A 19,898-nucleotide genomic window follows, 5' to 3' on the forward strand; every position below is an offset into this window, starting at 1 on the left:
TAGGCACACTCAGATCTGTTTTGTATTTGCTACATTTTTGTGGTACCTAAGTTGAAGGGTTTTAAAGGTCCAGACAATAGATGTGAACTTCAGAGCTCCTCAGACCTTCCAGAGACCCTTTAAAATGGGTTGGACTGAGGACTGTTCACGGGGAGGAGACTTGGGGTCCCATGAAATGGCTGTGATTCATCCTACCCATTGTACCCTTTCCTGGCCCGGTGTTCTCTGGAACGGATAACCCCATAGGTAAACAGGTAGTTAAGTGGAGCAACCTATGTTGCCTCTGCACCCTTTTTTGGGTTCATCCTGGAAGGAGACTCCTGCTTACACTTTGGAACAAAGGTCTGGCTGGACCAGTCCAAGTGGAATAGGCAAAAGGCCAGGAGAGGCTGCGATGGCTCTACGTTGAAGAGAAGAGAGGACCAGATGTTCAGGAGAGATAATGAAGGCGTCCTTGCAGGATAAAGATGCTGCTCAGAAGAAGTGAGGATCCATGAAGTATCTCAGGTCGGATGAGCTGAAAATATCTGCTGGGCACCATGGAACGATTTGTAAGGCCGTGCGAGGGAGGCTTCCAGGGACCTCCGAGGTGCTGCTGCCGTTTGACAAGCCTGCATACCCCCATGGAGGGATGATACATAGCAACGTAAGACCACTCAAGTTCTCCTCTTGCAAGCGCCTCAAACCTGTAAGGTGCTACAAGACTGGGCCAAAGGCTTCACAAAACCCAAGCAAAAGTGCCAGAGGAGATTTGCCCAGATGGAGAGGCCAACATCACAAACTAAGTACACCCGTGTGGTGGGCGCCTAGGTGTTCGCGTAGTGGGTTTGTGTCGGCTGTGAGTACGTCGCAAGACCCACTGAGACACAAGCACCAGAACCTATTGACTGACTGTATGACTGGTGCTGCCTCCGCTCACCTGGTATTTGTGTAGCAGTGCAGATGCTCAGCACATACCTGTTGGCTGGGATGGAGCGAGACCTCAGCTCTTTGAACACCAGGGTTGTGCAGCGCACACCCCACAAGCAGCACAGATCCACAGAAGACACCCATCATCACAGACAAGACCTGGATCGGAGCTGAGTGGACAATGCAAAAGGTGTTTTGTGCTGCAAGGCAGCATAGACAGGGGATCAAAAACAAACCAAGAGAGGCAGGGTTGTTGACTCGAAACAGACCGCACTGGTCGCCAGTTAATCGATTTAGGGCCTGATTACGATCTTGGCAGATGGGATACTCGCTTACAAACGTGGCAACATTCCATCCACTGTATTGCACATGGCGGACATTCCATCCACAGTATTGCACGTGGCGGACATTCCATCCACCGTATTGCACATGGCGGACATTCCATCCACCGAATTGCACGTGGCAGACATTCCATCCACCGTATTGCATGTGGCGGACATTCCATCCACCGTATTGCACGTGGCGGACATTCCATGTGGCGGACATTCCATCCACCGTATTGCACGTGGCGGACATTCCATCCACCGTATTGCACGTGGCGGACATTCCATCCACCGTATTGCACGTGGCGGACATTCCATCCACCGTATTGCATGTGACGGACATTCCATCCACCGTATTGACGTGGCGGACATTCCATCCACTGTATTGCACGTGGCGGACATTCCATCCACCGTATTGCATGTGGCGGACATTTCATCCACCGTATTGCAAGATCCATGGGATATAATGGAATTGTAATCTGACGGACTGGATATACGTCACATTTGTGTCGGAGAAACCCTGTCCGCCAAGATCGTAATCAGGCCCTTAATGTAGCCTCATGTGCATGACGAACGGAAACACAGATCCTACCTGAGGGGGGGATAGTGACGCAATGAGAACACATAGAGGTTGTCCCAGTGGAGTAGCGTAACCTCCTCCCAAAAACAACCGGTTAATAACCACTGTAACTTGTAGCTTTGTGAACCATTAATGCGCAGTATTGCATTCTGTGTGATTGGAAGTTCCATTCCAAAGACAAATCATTGACTGGACGGTCAGCTAATTACTCGTGTTTTATGCGGTGTGGTCAGTTCTGAGCTACTACCTCCACGCCACCTCCCTGAGTGAGTCTTGGAGTGTTCGGCTTCACTACCCTGTGGATAAAGTACTAAAGAGCTGTGGTTGGTGATCAGTTTTGGGTTCAACAGAAAGGCTGAGCCCTGGCACCGGTGGCTAAAGCCTCTGATGGGCACAGTCCCAGCCTGCCTTGGCACTTGTGGACGGTGGCCCACAGGGGACACATCAATGTTTTCCACAAGGGGCTGTGTGGTCAGGAGCAGTTGCAGAAAATCTCAGAGCTCACACTCTTCAGAAATTAACACCGGCCTGCACCTTTCAGAATACCCATGTCCCAGCATGCTCTAATGTGACAAAAATCAAGGGGCAGATCTACAAGGAGGTGCCGCAGCGCGGCACAGCAAGCCCTTTGGCTGCGGAACGCTGCAGCACTTCTGAAGCACAGGAATGCAGCATCTTTACAATGTCGCATCAATGTGCTTCCCCCTGCGCTGGTGCACAAACTGCAGCTGTGCACTGTCACAAGCGCCCTTGCACTGTGCTGTGCCCGGGCCTTGCCTGAACGGTCCGCATACGGCTATAACTGCACTCTGGTGCAAGGGTGCCTGTGTCATGGGGAGATGGTTTTTGTGCAGGAAGGGTCACCTTCATGCACAAAAACAATCACGACAGGCATTTTCCTTTTTCAATGTGTGATTTAGAATGCAGCACGCATTGAAAGAGGAAAAAACGAGGAGAAATCAAAACATTTCTCCTCGTTGTGCCGCGCTACGCCTCCCCTTGTAAATATGGAGAAGTGAAATGCGCCTCCAGTACGTCACAAAAAGTGACGTACTGGTGGCGCAAGGGGCTTGTAAATCTGCCCCAAAAGGTTTAGGCACAGAAAATATTGCTTCACTGTTCCAGGCCAAAAGATTTCATATTATTGTTGATGGCTATTAGCCAATCCCTTTGCAAGAGCTGCTGCATCACAGCCTCCCTGCTGAGGCTCTCAGGGAAGCCTTTATTTCACGCTGACCCAGCAGAGCGCTTATCATGCTAATATTATCGGAAAGAAAATGTAGAAGTCTGCTAATATGGTGATGACGTGAGAGTGAGACCCTTGTTCTGTTAAGGACATGACTGCTATCACATAAAATAGCTTTTAAGTCTATAGCTCACAGAAGAGGCAGCGTGGTGCCCAGCGCTTTAGTCTCCCAGACTTCTAAGCACTCGTCCCTGCCTCACAGCCTTGAGTGTGAGCCTCTTTCCCTCACTGCTGGCTGGACACATCACTGGAAGGCCGTGCCCTGTCTAGGGACTTGTTTCTGTTCGACTTGCTGCGCAGTGGGAACCTTCCGCCTGCGGGGAGTATGGGATTTGAAACCCCTTAAATAGGGGTCGGCCTGCTCACGAAAGGCAGCAGTCCCCTGGTGAACCGCTATTGTTTCATGAACGGTGTTGCTGAGAATGAAAGGCCTGATTCATTCATAATTCCTTCTCATCCAGCTCACATCTGCCCCCCCCCCCCCCCAGGCTCCCTGCTCTTCCCTCGACTGCCTTTTCAACTCCTTTCCATACTAAGTAACCCCGCGCCTGGGATTTGGTGGTTGAATATTAATAGATTTGAGAAGATGCACTGTATCCTCAGCCCCAGATAATTCTGGGTTAGACGGAGTCGGTCCCACAAGGGGGCTGCACGGCGAGACCCCAATCCTATGGGGACTCATCCCTCGCGACCACGCGGGCAGGGTTTGGGGTGGGAGGAACCCTTCAGCGCTGCGCTGGAGAAGCTTGAACTCAAATCAGTTCTTCAGTCTACTCTTCGTGCATACAGGTCAACTCCGCATTCTACCACCGGTGAACGCCGGGCCTCCTCAATATTTGGGAAAGCCAAAGGCCAAGTTGCCACAATGGCCGTTCACGTATCTGATCCGCTGTGCGCTGTAACCGAAAGTTTATAGCCATATGAGGCAAATTCAGGCAAGGCCCGGGCACAATAGACTGAGGCCAAATAAACAGCCTGTAGGGTCGCGACTGAGAAACTCGCTGAAAAACAGATGAACCCATCAGCATTCAGCCGTGTGATGCCATGAGGACCTCTTGGTACCAGCCACTCGTGCGACCGGTCTGATGAAGACTGCTCTGGGTGCAGCTGGAGTCGATCTGTCTGTCCCCAGACCAGATGAACTCTCCTCCAGGGATCAAATAAATGTTGGAAATCCTGACAATGATCAAGAATCGGATCCTTCAATCATACACTCATTCTTTGCCACAGAGATGACATTAAAGTTAGTAAAATGAAAACAACTGGCAGAGTTAGGTGGAGCACTGGGCGAGCCACTACTTGAGTGTTTATTTTTAATTTTTTACTAAAGGTGTAACTTCTTCTTGTTAAGAAGAGCAGTTTATCACTGCTGGAAGCGCAGAGGGGTCTGTAAACCATGGCCTGGCCAGTACTTCTGTGCTTGAGTTTCATGATCTTCTAGTTCTTTTTTTTTTTTGATCAACCGTGAGTTTTCATCACCTTTCAATTCCTGGGTGCTGTCATACATGTGTGTAACAAAAGAGAGTTTTGCGCACATTATGGTGACTTTTATCCCAGCCTCTGGATGCAGGCCAAGGTTAAATTTAAGTGTTTGGTTATATATGTCACTTGTTAGTAAACTGTAAATAACACTGTGGCACTCCGCCTTTGCGTCAATCAAGGCTGCGGTTGATGTCATCTCAGGGATGAATTGTTGCTCAACAGAAAAATCTGACCTTCTGAGATCGCCCCAGGATTGCTTACATGCTCCCTAAAGACATAGATCACAACTTCTAACAACAGGCAACATCCATCCATCAACCATCTTGTAAAACGGTGCATTCAGCCCATTTGTCCTATCCCATCAGTCATGGGAAACCTTCGCCCAGGAGTGTTGGTGGGCGCGATGTACAGTTGGCATCAGCGACAGTACCCCCTTTCCAGACATTGGATGTGTGCGTCAACCCACCATTCTTGGGTGACATCAACGTGCGCCTCTCACCTCTCCATGGCCGTTTGTGTGAGGGTACACTGACACATCATCAAGCAAAGGGTAATTTTTGGAATCCTTCGCCTCTCTGATCTCAACTTCACCGCAAAAGTCAAAGAAGGTCTTTCACTTGTAATAAAGTGTTGAAACACGTGGCTATAACCTTTGCACCCGTTTTAGTCCTGCTTCCAGTATGGTCCGACTGATGGTTGTCAGGCAGCTGCCACTAGCTTACACCTGAATGTACCTCCCTGCTACCTTGCAGCTAATCGTACCTCCCTACTAGTTTGTAGTTGATGGTACCATCCACTACCTTTCTTCTGATAGTACCTCCCTGCTAGCTTGCACCTGATGGTAGCTCCCTGCTAACTTGCACCTGATGGTACCTCCCTGCTAGCTTGCACCTGATGGTAGCTCCCTGCTAGCTTGCAGTTGATGGTACCTTCCCACTAGCCTGTTTCTGATGGTAGCTCACCCCTAATTTGCAGCTGATGGCATTTCCTCATTAGCTTGGAGATGATTGTAGCCCTATTGCTTGCAGCGTGTGGTACCTCCCTGGTAGCTTGCAGATGACACTACCGCTAACTTGCAGCTAATAGTACCTTGCTAGATTGAGGCTGACAGTATCTCCCTGTTACCTTGCAGTTAATGGTACCCCGCAAGCTTGAGGGTGACAGTACCTCCCTGCTAGTTTGCAGGTGATCGGAACTCTACTAGCTTGAAGCTGATGGTAGCTTGCTAGCTTGGAACTAATGCGACCTCCCTGCTAGCTTGCAGCTGATGGTACCTCTCTGCTAGCTTGCAGCTGATGGTACCTCTCTGCTAGCTGCCAGCTGATGGTACCTCTCTGCTAGCTTGCAGCTGATGGTACCTCTCTGCTAGCTGCCAGCTGATGGTACCTCCCTGCTAGCTTGCAGCTGATGGTACCTCCCTGCTAGCTTGCAGCTGATGGTACCTCTCTGCTAGCTGCCAGCTGATGGTACCTCCCTGCTAGCTTGCAGCTGATGGTACCTCTCTGCTAGCTTCCAGCTGATTGTACCTCCCTGCTAGCTTGCAGCTGACGGCACCTGTCCACAAGCTTGCAGTTCATCATATATCGCTAGCTTGAGGCTGACAGTACCTCCCGCTAGCTTGGAGCTAGTGAACCCGCACTAACCTGAGGCTGACAGTACATAACTGCTAGCTTGATGGGGCCTCCCTGCTAGCTTGCATAAGATGGTAACTACATGTGCAAACCAGAGCGCAAAATAGTAGTGACACAAGCAAAAGGGAAGCATAATAAACATACTTTTTTCCCATTGATCACAACCAAGGTCATAATTGGTGCAAAGACATGCCATTCACATATTTTTGACGCAAGCCAGTTTTTGCACCTGTTATCATCCTGTTGGTCTAAATAGCCCAGAAGGGTACCCTATGTGCACATTGTGATGTGAGAATGTGTGAGAATTAAAACACAAATATCCTCACCAAGGACTTTTGTTAAATTCAATAGTTCAAAGCTGCAATGGGGTGGTAGCGACTGACGGGTTGACGGGTGAGCTTCAGCTGGAGACCATGACCCAGACCTCGCTATTCAAAGGAGTTCTGAGCGGGCATCCTTTAGTAAAGGTGAGGAGCCAGAAGGACTGATGTCGATCTCCGCTGTAGGGTAAAGTCATGGTGTCTCCTTCCTGGCTAGCAGAGTTGGCGGGTGTCCTTTCCCACCGAAATGGTGGAGGCCACCTGTGCCTACCTGCCGTACCGATCACCGCACACATCTCCAACAGGTCCAAAGAGCCTTTTACCAGAATGATCATCTTCCATCCTACACCACAGTGCAGAAAGGCCAGTCACATGAAACTAGAGACCACAGCTCTCTAATTTTGTTGTCACGTTTTTTTTAAAAGCCCAACATAAAACACAGGTGTTCTTGATACAATAAAAACAACTGGAGGTGACTGGGGGATTTCGGCTAAGGTAATAAATGAAAAGCTATTCAGATGCCTTCTAATAAGGAATGCTGTCCACCAAAATATTGAACACCTTCAGGGAAATTCAGTGTTATAATTTATGGGATGTTTAATTCCACACCTTAGGGAAGCTTCAGTTCCATATCCTGGGGAAAACTTCAGCTCAAGGCCCCAGGAGAACTTCAATCCCATGCCCCAGGAGAACCTCAATCCCATGCCCCAGGAGAACTTCAATCTCATGCCCCAGGAGAACTGCAATCCCATGCCCCAGGAGAACTTCAATCCCATGCCCCAGGAGAACTTCAATCCTATTCCCCATGAGAACCTCAATCTCATGCCCCAGGAGAACTTCAACCCCTTGCCCCAGGAGAACCTCAATACCATGACCCAGGAGAACTTCAAATCCATGACCCAGGAGAACTTCAATCCCATGATCCAGGAGAACTTCAATCCCACATCCCATGAGAACTTCAATCCCACATCCCATGAGAACTTCAATCCCATGCCCCAGAAGAACTTCAATCCCATGGCCCAGGAGAACTTCAATCCCATGCCCCAGGAGAACTTCAATCCCACATCCCATGAGAACTTCAATCCCACGACCCAGGAGAACCCATGGCCCAGGAGAACTTCAATCCCACATCCCATGAGAACTTCAATCCCACGACCCAGGAGAACTTCAATCCCATGACCCAGGAGAACTTCAATCCCATGCCCCAGGAGAACCTCAATCCCACATCCCATGAGAACTTCAATCCCATGCCCCAGGAGAACTGCAATCCCATGCCCCAGGAGAACTGCAATCCCACATCCCATGAGAACTTCAATCCCATGCCCCAGGAGAACTGCAATCCCACATCCCATAAGAACCTCAATTCTATGACCCAAGAGAACTTCAATCCCATGCCTCAGGGGAACTTTAATCCCACATCCCATGAGAACTTCAATCCATGACCCAAGAGAACTTCAATCCAACATCCCATGAGAACCTCAATTCTATGACCCAAGAGAACTTCGATCACATGCCTCAGGGGAACTTTAATCCCACATCCCATGAGAACTTCAATTCCATGACCCAAGAGAACTTCAATCCCATAACCCAGGAGAACGTCTATCCCACATCCCATGAGAACTTTAATCCCATAACCTAGGAGAACGTCAATCCATGCCCCAGGAGAACTTTGATCCCATAACCTGGGGAAACGTCTATCCTATGCCCCAGGAAAACTTCAATCCCATGCTCTGAGGTAGAGGAACTTCAGTACTCTACTACAGTGGAACTGCAATCTCTTACGCCAGCGGAAATTAAATTCTAAATCTTGGGGAAACTTCAGTCACATACTGTAGGATAACCTCTGACTCATACCTCAATGGAAATTAAATCTCATACCACAGGAGGACTTCAGTGAAGTCCCACACCCTAGAAGGACATCAACCCCATGCTGGAGGACAGCGTCAATCCCATACCCCAAGGAAACTACCCGCTGCTGGAGGCTCTGAAGGTCTGTATACTACCCCTTCTGGAGGCTTTGAGGATCTGTATACTACCCCTGCTGGAGGCTCTGAGGGTCTGTATACTTCCCCTGCTGGAGGCTCTGAGGGTCTGTATACTTCCCCTGCTGGAGGCTCTGAGGGTCTGTATACTTCCCCTTCTGGAGGCTTTGAGGATCTGTATACTACCACTGCTGGAGGCTCTGAGGGTCTGTATATAACTCCCTGTTGGAAGCTCTGAGAGCATGCATGTGCACTACCCCCTGCTGGAGACTCTAAGGTGCTGCATACTACTCCCTACTGGAGGCTCTGTAATTCTACACAATTCCCATTGCTAGCGTCTCTGAAATTCTGCATACTACGCCGTGCAGAAGGCTCTGAGAGTCTGTAAACTAGCACTGCTGGAGGCTCTGGGTCTGTATACTTCTCCCTACTGGAGGCTCTTTGTATCTTTATCCCACCCCCTGCCAGAGGCTCTGAGGGTCTCTATACTACGCCTGTTAAAGGCTTTGAAGGTCTGTATACTACCCCCTCCTGGAGGCTCTGAGGTTATGTATACTGCCCCCTGCTGGAAGCTCTGAGAGTCTGTAAACAACCCCTGCTGGAGGCTCTGAGAGTCTGTGTACTACCCCCTGCTGGAGGCTCTGAGGTTCTGTACACTACCCCCTGCTGGAGGCTCTAAGAATCTGTATACTACCCCCTGCTGGAGGCTCTGAGAGCCTACATACTACTCCCTGCTGAAGGATTTGAGACTCTGTATACTACCCCCTGCCGGTGGGTCTGAGAGTCTATATACTACCCCTGCTGGAGGCTCTGAGTCTGTATACTACGCCTATTGAAGGCTTTGAAGGTCTGTATACTACCCCCTGCTGGAGGCTCTGAGGTTATGTATACTGCCCCCTGCTGGAAGCTCTGAGAGTCTGTAAACAACCCCTGCTGGAGGCTCTGAGAGTCTGTGTACTACCCCCTGCTGGAGGCTCTGAGGTTATGTATACTGCCCCCTGCTGGAAGCTCTGAGAGTCTGTAAACAACCCCTGCTGGAGGCTCTGAGAGTCTGTGTACTACCCCCTGCTGGAGGCTCTGAGGTTCTGTATACTACCCCCTGCTGGAGGCTCTAAGAGTCTGTATACTACCCCTGCTGGAGGCTCTGAGAGAATGTATACTACTCCCTGCTGGAGGTACGAAGGGTCTATATACTACCCCCTGCTGGAGGTACGAAGGGTCTGTATACTACCCCCTACTGGTTGCTCTAAGAGTCTGTATACTACCCCCTGCTGGAGGCTCTGAGAGTCTGAATACTACTCCATGCTCACTTCTGCATACTGCCCGCTTCAGGAGCCTTTGTGAGTTTTTACTCTGCCCCCTTCTGCAAACTGACAATTCAGGATCCCTGGTGAGATCATACCCTGCTCACGTCTGTATAGTGCCCTCTTCAGGAACCTTGTTTATACACTGGACCCTTCCAAATACTGCCCACTTCAGGAGCCTTGGTGAGTTAATACACTGCCCCTTCCAAATATTGTCCTCTTCGGGAGCCTTGTTTATACACTGGCCCCTTCTGGAAGCTCCGATAGGGCATAAACTGCATCATGGTCAGACTGGGACATAGAATAGGTCTGGACCCTAGAACAAAAGTGGCCACATTGGTGAATTCTACCAAGTATGGAGAGTCCTGGGTCTTTATACTGCCCGCTCCTGAAGGCTGTGACTGTTCTACCCTTGCTGGATGCTCTGTAACTATGTCAACTGCCCCCTGCTAGAAACTCTACCTGCCTGAACACTGCCCCTGCCACAGCATCACCTTTTAAGGAGACTGACTCTCTGTATGCTGCCCCCTATTGGTAGCTCTGGTAGTACTATACTGCCCTGCCAGAAGATCTAGTTTCTGTATCCTGCCCCCAGGGAAGGCTCTAATGTGCATATAGTGCTCCTTAATGGAGGTGTATACTGTCCCTCCTAAATGATGAATATGTGCTGTTCCATCTTGGAGCATATCCAGACCTACATAGTGCCACGTCATAGAGTTTCCAGTGTGCCTCTACCGCCCCTGCTGGATGCTCTGGGAATGTGTGTATTCCCATATGAGAGACAGGTTTTGAAAGTCTGTGCACAGACCCCACTCAAGGTACGTTATACAGTGTTTCCATAGCACCACGCGCCCCAGTTACGAGCCTTCTTAGCACTCTAGTCTCTTGGACAGACTGCAAGCTGTCACTGTGGGTGGAAGATAAAACAAGGCACTGGTCACCTACCAGACCCCGCTGACACAGCGGGTGGACAGGGCCCGCGGCATGATCTCCGACCCCTGCTGCATGAAGCCACCCACCGGGAACCAGAGGCTGTTCCCCAGGGTGTACTGGTTCTCCAGCACATTGTGCCGCTCTCGTAGACAAGGGTGAGGGTTGTACCACTCGTAGGGGCTCAGCCTGCAAAAGGAGAAGAGAGGAGTCAGGGAGAAACGGCACCAAAACAACCTGACATTATTACAACCCACCAAACGCTAACCCGCCTGTGCAACCATGCTGTCCATCCATCCTCCCACCCACCAAACTATCCTGGCAGTCACCCATCCATCAAACCATACAACTATCTAACACAACATCTTACCACCCACTCAACCACGCCTCCAACCCATCCATCCTCCCACCCACCAAACTATCCTGGCAGTCACCCTTCCATCAAACAATACAACTATCTAACACAACATCTTACCACCCACTCAACCACCCTTCCAACCCATCCATCCCCACACCCACCAAACTATCCTGGCAGTCACCCTTCCATCAAACCATACAACTAACATAACATCTTACCACCCACTCAACCACCCTTCCAACCCATCCATACTCCCACCCACCAAACTATCCTGCCAATCACCCATCCATCAAACCATACAACTATCTAACACAACATCTTACCACCCACTCAACCACCCTTCCAACCCATCCATCCCCACACCCACCAAACTATCCTGCCAATCACCCTTCCATCAAACCATACAACTAACATAACATCTTACCACCCACTCAACCACCCTTCCAACCCATCCATACTCCCACCCACCAAACTATCCTGCCAATCACCCATCCATCAAACCATACAACTATCTAACGCAACATCTTACCACCCACTCAACCACCCTTCCAACCCATCCATCCCCACACCCACCAAACTATCCTGGCAGTCACCCTTCCATCAAACCATACAACTAACATAACATCTTACCACCCACTCAACCACCCTTCCAACCCATCCATACTCCCACCCACCAAACTATCCTGCCAATCACCCATCCATCAAACCATACAACTATCTAACACAACATCTTACTACCCACTCAACCACCCTTCCAACCCATCCATACTCCCACCCACCAAACTATCCTGCCAATCACCCTTCCATCAAACCATACAACTATCTAACACAACATCTTACCACCCACTCAACCACCATTCCAACCCATCCATACTCCCACCCACCAAACTATCCTGGAGGTCACCCTTCCATCAAACCATACAACTATCTAACACAACATCTTACCACCCACTCATCCACCCTTCCAACCCATCCATCCTCCCACCCACCAAACTATCCTGGCAGTCACCCTACCATCAAACCATACAACTATCTAACACAACATCTTACCACCCACTCAACCACCCTTCCAACCCATCCATCCTCCCACCCACCAAACTATCCTGCCAATCACCCTTCCATCAAACCATACAACTATCTAACACAACATCTTACCACCCACTCAACCACCCTTCCAACCCATCCATGCTCCCACCCACCAAACTATCCTGCCAATCACCCATCCATCAAACCATACAACTCACATAACTTCTTACCACCCACTCAACCATACTACTGCATACCCATTCATCCTCCCACCCACCACACTATCCTGCCAAGTCACCCATCCATCAAACCATCCAACTAACACAATATCTTACCATTTACTCAACCATCCTGCATTATACTCATCCATCCTCCCACCCACCAACCTCTCCCATCATTCACCCATCCATCCTGCTATCAAACCATAGAGCATAACATCTCACCAGCAACTCAACCATCCTGCCACATACCCACCCTCCCAAACACCAAACTCTCCTGCTGGTCACCCATCCATTAAACCATTCAACTATCTAACATAACATCTTACCACCCACTCAACCACCCTTCCATAGACCCATCCATCCTCCCACCCACCACACTATACTGCCAGTCTCCCACCCATCAAACCATCCAACTAACACATCTTACCACCCACTCAACCATCCTTTTCTACACCCACCCATTAAACTCTTACAATTCATCTATACATCACACAACTAACATAACATCTTACCACCCACTCAACCATCCTACCATACAGCTATCCTACCTCCCACCAAACTCTCCTGTCATCCAACCAACTGTCATACAATCTAACCATCTAAGATAACATCTTACCACGCACTCAACCATCCAGGCGTTACCACTAATATATTGATAGCACATGCCACGATCTCATGCTGCCACCCACACTGCACGTAAGACCAACCACCCACCACCATCCACCCTACGCTCTCCCCAATCACCTGATCTATCTAGCTATAAGACCAGGCAGAGAAGAATATTTCCAGAATATTAAAATATAAAAAGCTATTTTATCACATAGCTTGTGTTTTTTCTTTCTGTGTTCAATTTAAAAACAAGAAACTTGTGTTATGTTGATATGTATCCAAGATATCTTTAAGTTCTTTAACTTAGGTGACCCCTCTAGAGGCCAAAGTTGCATGTGCGTCATTCATTCATATTTTCACATACCTAATATATAAATATTTATGTACAATCATCTTTTATTTGCTGTAAAACATTTCAAGATGCTCGCTGAGTCTATGCGCTTTATAAATAATAGAATACATTCTGTTACATTATGGATGTCGATACTGAATTAATGTCACAATTTACATTCTTGAGGAAAGTGCAAAGACAAGAAAATCAATTTTATAACAGTGGGTTCAGAAATCTGCTGATTAGCAACAGTTTTCTTCAGGACAAATGTGTCACAGCAACCGTCATACAGCAGTTGAAGTTCATTGAGCTTCTCACCAGCCCGGATAAACATGTCTCCAGGTCAGCGTTGAGGGTGGCCTGGATAGCCATGTCTCCAGGTCAGCTTTGAGGATGGCCTGGATAGACATATCCCCGGGTCAGCGTTGAGGATGGCCTGGATAGCCATGTCTCCAGGTCAGCTTTGAGGATGGCCTGGATAGCCATGTCTCCAGGTCAGCGTTAAGGATGGCCTGGATAGCCATGTCTCCAGGTCAGCTTTGAGGATGGCCTGGATAGCCATGTCTCCAGGTCAGCGTTGAGGGTGGCCTGGATAGCCATGTCTCCAGGTCAGCGTTAAGGATGGCCTGGATAGCCATGTCTCCAGGTCAGCTTTGAGGATGGCCTGGATAGCCATGTCTCCAGGTCAGCGTTGAGGGTGGCCTGGATAGCCATGCCTCCAGGTCAGCGTTAAGGATGGCCTGGATAGCCATGTCTCCAGGTCAGCTTTGAGGATGGCCTGGATAGCCATGTCTCCAGGTCAGCGTTGAGGGTGGCCTGGATAGCCATGTCTCCAGGTCAGCGTTAAGGATGGCCTGGATAGCCATGTCTCCAGGTCAGCTTTGAGGATGGCCTGGATAGGCATGTCTCCAGGTCAGCTTTGAGGATGGCCTGGATAGGCATGTCTCCAGGTCAGCTTTGAGGGTGGCCTGGATAGCCATGTCTCCAGGTCAGCGTTAAGGATGGCCTGGATAGCCATGTCTCCAGGTCAGCTTTGAGGATGGCCTGGATAGCCATGTCTCCAGGTCAGCTTTGAGGATGGCCTGGATAGGCATGTCTCCAGGTCAGCTTTGAGGGTGGCCTGGATAGCCATGTCTCCAGGTCAGCGTTGAGGATGGCCTGGATAGGCATGTCTCCAGGTCAGCGTTGAGGGTGGCCTGGATAGGCATGTCTCCAGGTCAGCGTTGAGGGTGGCCTGGATAGCCATGTCTCCAGGTCAGCTTTGAGGATGGCCTGGATAGGCATGTCTCCAGGTCAGCTTTGAGGATGGCCTGGTTAGACATGTCTCTAGGTCAGCGTTGAGGGTGGCCTGGATAGCCATGTCTCCAGGTCAGCTTTGAGGATGGCCTGGTTAGACATGTCTCTAGGTCAGCGTTGAGGGTGGCCTGGATAGCCATGTCTCCAGGTCAGCTTTGAGGATGGCCTGGTTAGACATGTCTCTAGGTCAGCGTTGAGGGTGGCCTGGATAGCCATGTCTCCAGGTCAGCTTTGAGGATGGCCTGGTTAGACATGTCTCTAGGTCAGCGTTGAGGGTGGCCTGGATAGCCATGTCTCCAGGTCAGCTTTGAGGATGGCCTGGACAGGCATGTCTCCAGGTCAGCGTTGAGGATGGCCTGGACAGGCATGTCTCCAGGTCAGCGTTGAGGATGGCCTGGATAGGCATGTCTCCAGGTCAGCGTTGAGGATGGCCTGGACAGGCATGTCTCTAAGTAAGCTTTGAGTATGGCCTGGATAGACATATCCCCGGGTCAGTGTTGAGGATGGCCTGGATAGACATGTCTCCAGGTCAGCGTTGAGGATGGCCTGGATAGCCATGTCTCCAGGTCAGCGTTGAGGATGGCCTGGATAGAGATGTCTCTAGGTCAGCTTTGAGGATGGCCTGGATAGCCATGTCTCCAGGTCAGCGTTGAGGATGGCCTGGTTAGACATGTCGCCAGGTCAGCGTTTAGAAAGGCCTGGATAGACATATCTCTAGGTCAGCAATGTGGATGGCCTGGGTAGACATGTCTCCAGGTCAGCGTTTAGAAAGGCCCGGATAGACATGTCTCCAGGTCAGCGTTTGGAATGGCCCGGAAAGACATATCTCTAGGTCAGCATTGAGGATGGCCTGGATAGACATGTCTCCAGGTCAGCGTTTAGAAAGGCCTGAATAGACATATCTCTAGGTTAGCTATGAGGAGGGCCTGGATAGACCTGTCTCTAGGTCAGCCTTTAGAAAGGCCTGGATAGACATGTCTCCAGGTCAGCGTTTGGAATGGCCCGGAAAGACATGTCTCCAGGTCAGCGTTTAGAAAGGCCTGGATAGATATATCTCTAGGTCAACTTTGATGATTACCTGGATAGACATGTCTCTAGGTCAGCGTTTATAAAGGCCTGGATAGACATATCTCTAGGTCAGCGTTGAGGATGGCCTGGGTAGGCTTGTCTCCAGATCAGCGTTGAGGATGGCCTGGATAGACATATCCCCGGGTCAGGGTTGAATTTGGCCTGGATAGACATGTCTCCAGGTCAGCGTTGAGGATGCCCTGGATAGACATATCCCCGGGTCAGCGTTGAGGATGGCCTGGATAGAGATGTCTCCAGGTCAGCGTTGAGCATGGCCTGGATAGACATGTCTCCAGGTCAGCTTTGAGGATGGCCTGGATAGACATGTCTCCGGGTCAGCGTTGAGGATGGCCTGGATAGACATGTCTCCAGGTCAGCTTTGAGGATGGCCTGGATAGACATGTCTCTAGGTCAGCGTTAAGGATGGCCTGGATAGAGATGTCTCTAGGTCAGCGTTGAGGGTGGCCTGGATAGAGATGTCTCTAGGTCAGCTTTGAGGATGGCCTGGATAGCCATGTCTCCAAGTCAGCGTTGAGGATGGCCTGGTTAGACATGTCTCTAGGTCAGCGTTAAGGATGGCCTGGATAGGCATGTCTCCAGGTCAGCTTTGAGGATGGCCTGGACAGGCATGTCTCCAGGTCAGCTTTGAGGATGGCCTGGATAGACATGTCTCTAGGTCAGCGTTGAGGATGGCCTGGATAGGCATGTCTCCAGGTCAGCTTTGAGGATGGCCTGGACAGGCATGTCTCCAGGTCAGCGTTGAGGATGGCCTGGATAGCCATGTCTCCAGGTCAGCTTTGAGGATGGCCTGGATAGCCATGTCTCCAGGTCAGCGTTGAGGATGGCCTGGATAGGCATGTCTCCAGGTCAGCTTTGAGGATGGCCTGGATAGCCATGTCTCCAGGTCAGCGTTGAGGATGGCCTGGTTAGACATGTCTCTAGGTCAGCGTTGAGGGTGGCCTGGATAGAGATGTCTCTAGGTCAGCTTTGAGGATGGCCTGGATAGCCATGTCTCTAGGTCAGCGTTAAGGATGGCCTGGTTAGACATGTCTCCAGGTCAGCGTTGAGCATGGCCTGGATAGACATGTCTCTAGGTCAGCGTTGAGGATGGCCTGGATAGAGATGTCTCTAGGTCAGCGTTGAGGATGGCCTGGATAGAGATGTCTCTAGGTCAGCTTTGAGGATGGCCTGGATAGAGATGTCTCTAGGTCAGTCTTGAGGATGGCCTGGTTAGACATGTCTCCAGGTCAGCGTTGAGGATGGCCTGGATAGAGATGTCTCTAGGTCAGCTTTGAGGATGGCCTGGATAGAGATGTCTCTAGGTCAGTGTGAGAAGTTGGCCTGGTATATAATGCTCACTAGTTCTTAGTGATCACTTTGTACCATGCCAAGCAACCCTTATGATGATGGTTGTAATTCAACCTTGTAGACCAGTTATCCTAGTGGTAACGTGGACAAAGCAGTCTTAGGCTAAACTCTGAAAGGCATGTGAAGCCAGCTGTTATACCATACACAACCCCCCTGAATACCAAATGAAAGGGACACCACACAGATATATATTGAAAATATATATTGATTTATTAACTATAAAATCCCCTGGACTCTTTATGAGCACAGAAGCACAAGCGTAAAATCACAAGACAGTTTAAAATACACAAAAGTTGCACAATATGGATGAGCCCTAGGGGCCACCTAAACCATATACTAAATAAGTGGTATAAGGGATACCAGGAGGAAAGTGAAGAGGCCTAGGGCCTTGGGAATCGCTGGAGATATTCGAGACTGGAGTTAGCTAAGTCGGGAAAGGCCCACGGGACTCGGGTGCAGTGTCCAAAGTGCACGCACTTCTCAATACAAAGTCTATGGTGCGTAAAAAGCACAAAGTTAGAAAGTTAGGAACCTTCCGAGTGACCTACGGAGCTGAAACTTAAAACACAGGCCCTTGGGATGTGTACCAGTGCAGGAGCACCGGCGGAGCTGAGTTACCTCACCCACAGGAAGCGGGTGCACAGGGTCGAAGATGTGTCGGGTTTCGTCACGCTGGTCGATGGTGCTTGGAGCAGGAGATGCTGCAGGCGGCTCGATGAGAAGAGTTCCGGTGGATCCAAGGGTGGATCTGTAGATGTGAAGACCTGAAAGCAGAGGGGACAGTGTTCAAAGTCACTAGCCAGTGACTGCCGTGGAACCAGAGTGGAACCAGGTGATGTCGGGTGCAAACAGGCGTTGTCGGGTAGCTTCTTTCTGCAGCCACGTGGATACCCGGGGTCGAGGACGTCCAGGAGTCGGTCACGAGCTGTCCCACGTAGGCTTCTCGCTGTTGGCGGTGTCGGCGACCTGATTGGAGCAAACAGGCCTTGGCAAATGCAAGCCACGCAGAAGTTGAAAGATGCTGTTCACTCGGACCAGCAAGGTCAGAGCGGGTGCTCCTTTTCACAGGAGCTTGGGTAGGTCTGGAGCAACCAGACCTGCTGTTTAAATCTTCGGGTTCGTCGCCAAGATGGCCGCTGGCCGCGTGGCTAGTGGCCGGGATGGCGCGTCGAGTGGCACAATGCAAAAGGGCCCCACGCAGATCGTGGAGATGCTGGAGGGCTGATCTTCGGTGCAAGGGCTGCTCGGTGGTGGGGGTTCTCAATCCCCAAAGCACAACGTCGAGGATGCCTCAGAAGCTGCGCAGTCAGCTTTTCGGGTGTCTTTCAAGAGGTCCGGTCCCACGTCACTCGGTGCCTCCACGGGTCCCTTCTTCGCAGGGACTGTGGATCGGGCTCTGAGAGGTCTGGGAGTCTGGTTCTTGTCGGGCTCTGGGCTCGGTCTCCGGCGGGAGGCGGCGGCAAAGCAGACGTCGAGTTGCTGGTTGGTGCCTGTGTTCACAGGGTGGTCACTCCTTGGCCACAAGGGAGATTCTTCTTCAGTCTTCTGTGCAGCAGAATGTCGAAGTCCAGTCTTCTTCTTAGTTTTAAGTTGATTTCGGGATGATCTGATCTGCAATGGCACTGCTCCCCCTCTTATTCCAATCTAGGGGGTGGATCACCTACTAGGTCCCTCCTCTGGGAGGAACCAGGAAGGGGGGCGGTTACACCCCCTTTCCTTTGTCCAGCTCCGCGCCAGGACTGGGGCTGGAAGGCCCCAGAACCGGTTTGGGCTGGCCTATGCACGGGGACACCTTGTGTGCCCCGGGCATGTCTGATTCTATTCAGCCCTGTCCTACCCAATACACAAAATCCTGTCTGGGGTGGTGCTCGCACCTCCCAAGGCAGGAAACCCTTTGTCCAGGCCACCATCTGCCGAGTTTCGGTCAGCAGCAGGAGGCCAGACTTGTGTCTGTGGTGGCAGCGTCCATTTTGTGAAGCTGAGGCTCTGTTTAACTTTAACCGGGGTTAAGGCTACACACATGTCGTGTCCCTCTAGAAGGGTGGAATGCTATCCCCGTCGCCAGAATTGGCGAGGGGATAGTATTCCAATTCGTATGACACCTTACTCGACATGTTTTGATAAAGCCAAACCAAAGATAGCATTTAACCGCGAGGATTATAATGCACTTAAGAGTATATGGTATGGCAATATCCCGGAACAGCTTAGGGAGTGGTTCCCGACAGCTGCAGACAGGCTCAGCTCATGCTAGAGCACCATCTCACATATTTCCAAGCACTCTGCCTCCAGGATTGATGAGGCCTTCCATAGGAGTGGCTGATAGGAACATATGTGTCCAGTTTAGGGTTAGGCACAGACATACTGTACCTAAGTAAGAGGTGATTACACCAACTTACCCCAGCTGAGTGATCAGCCAGTTGTGTCAAATATGGAGGCCAGGCCAGGGGTGGCACAATACATGCTGCAGCCCCTGGCAGGCCTTGGCTACACCTATGCCCTGGGTACCTATGGTACACTGTTACAGGGGCCTATAAGGTGGACCAATTCCAATTGTGTTATGCACCTAAGGTACATGGAGTCCATTTTAAGGAGAGAGCAATCAGCCTGGGGCCCTGAATAGCAGGATCCCAGGCCAACTAAGACAAAAACCAGCTAAACACCAGGCAAAAAGTTTGGGGGTAACCATAGTCAGATATCCACCTTCCTACATAACCCCCCCCCAAACGAAAGGAGATAAGGCTATCCTTGACCAGGTAAGCCTATATTGCCTAAGTGGCCATATAAGGAAGTACCAGCTCTGGCTTGGTAACCCCCTGTTTCATGGTCCACTAAGCAATCCCTCACCCTAAGGGTATCTGAGGGTCTCCACCATAGGGAATCTCTACCTGTGGTGTGTCTTTGCAAAGTCAAAGGC

At 50.4% G+C, this 19,898-nt stretch overlaps 1 protein-coding gene across 1 annotated transcript in view; it reads right to left on the reverse strand.

The window, feature by feature from the left end:
- Nucleotides 1-19,898, reverse strand: part of GRIK5 (glutamate ionotropic receptor kainate type subunit 5) — a 396,169-nt gene that overhangs the window by 50,162 nt on the left and 326,109 nt on the right. The window contains exon 14 of the mRNA XM_086929097.1: nt 10,723-10,896. Coding sequence (XP_086785223.1) covers nt 10,723-10,896 — 174 coding nt within the window. The remainder of the gene's footprint in view (nt 1-10,722; nt 10,897-19,898) is intronic.

Source organism: Lissotriton vulgaris, chromosome 7 (assembly GCF_964263255.1).
Source record: "Lissotriton vulgaris chromosome 7, aLisVul1.2, whole genome shotgun sequence".
Classification (NCBI taxonomy): domain Eukaryota; kingdom Metazoa; phylum Chordata; class Amphibia; order Caudata; family Salamandridae; genus Lissotriton; species Lissotriton vulgaris.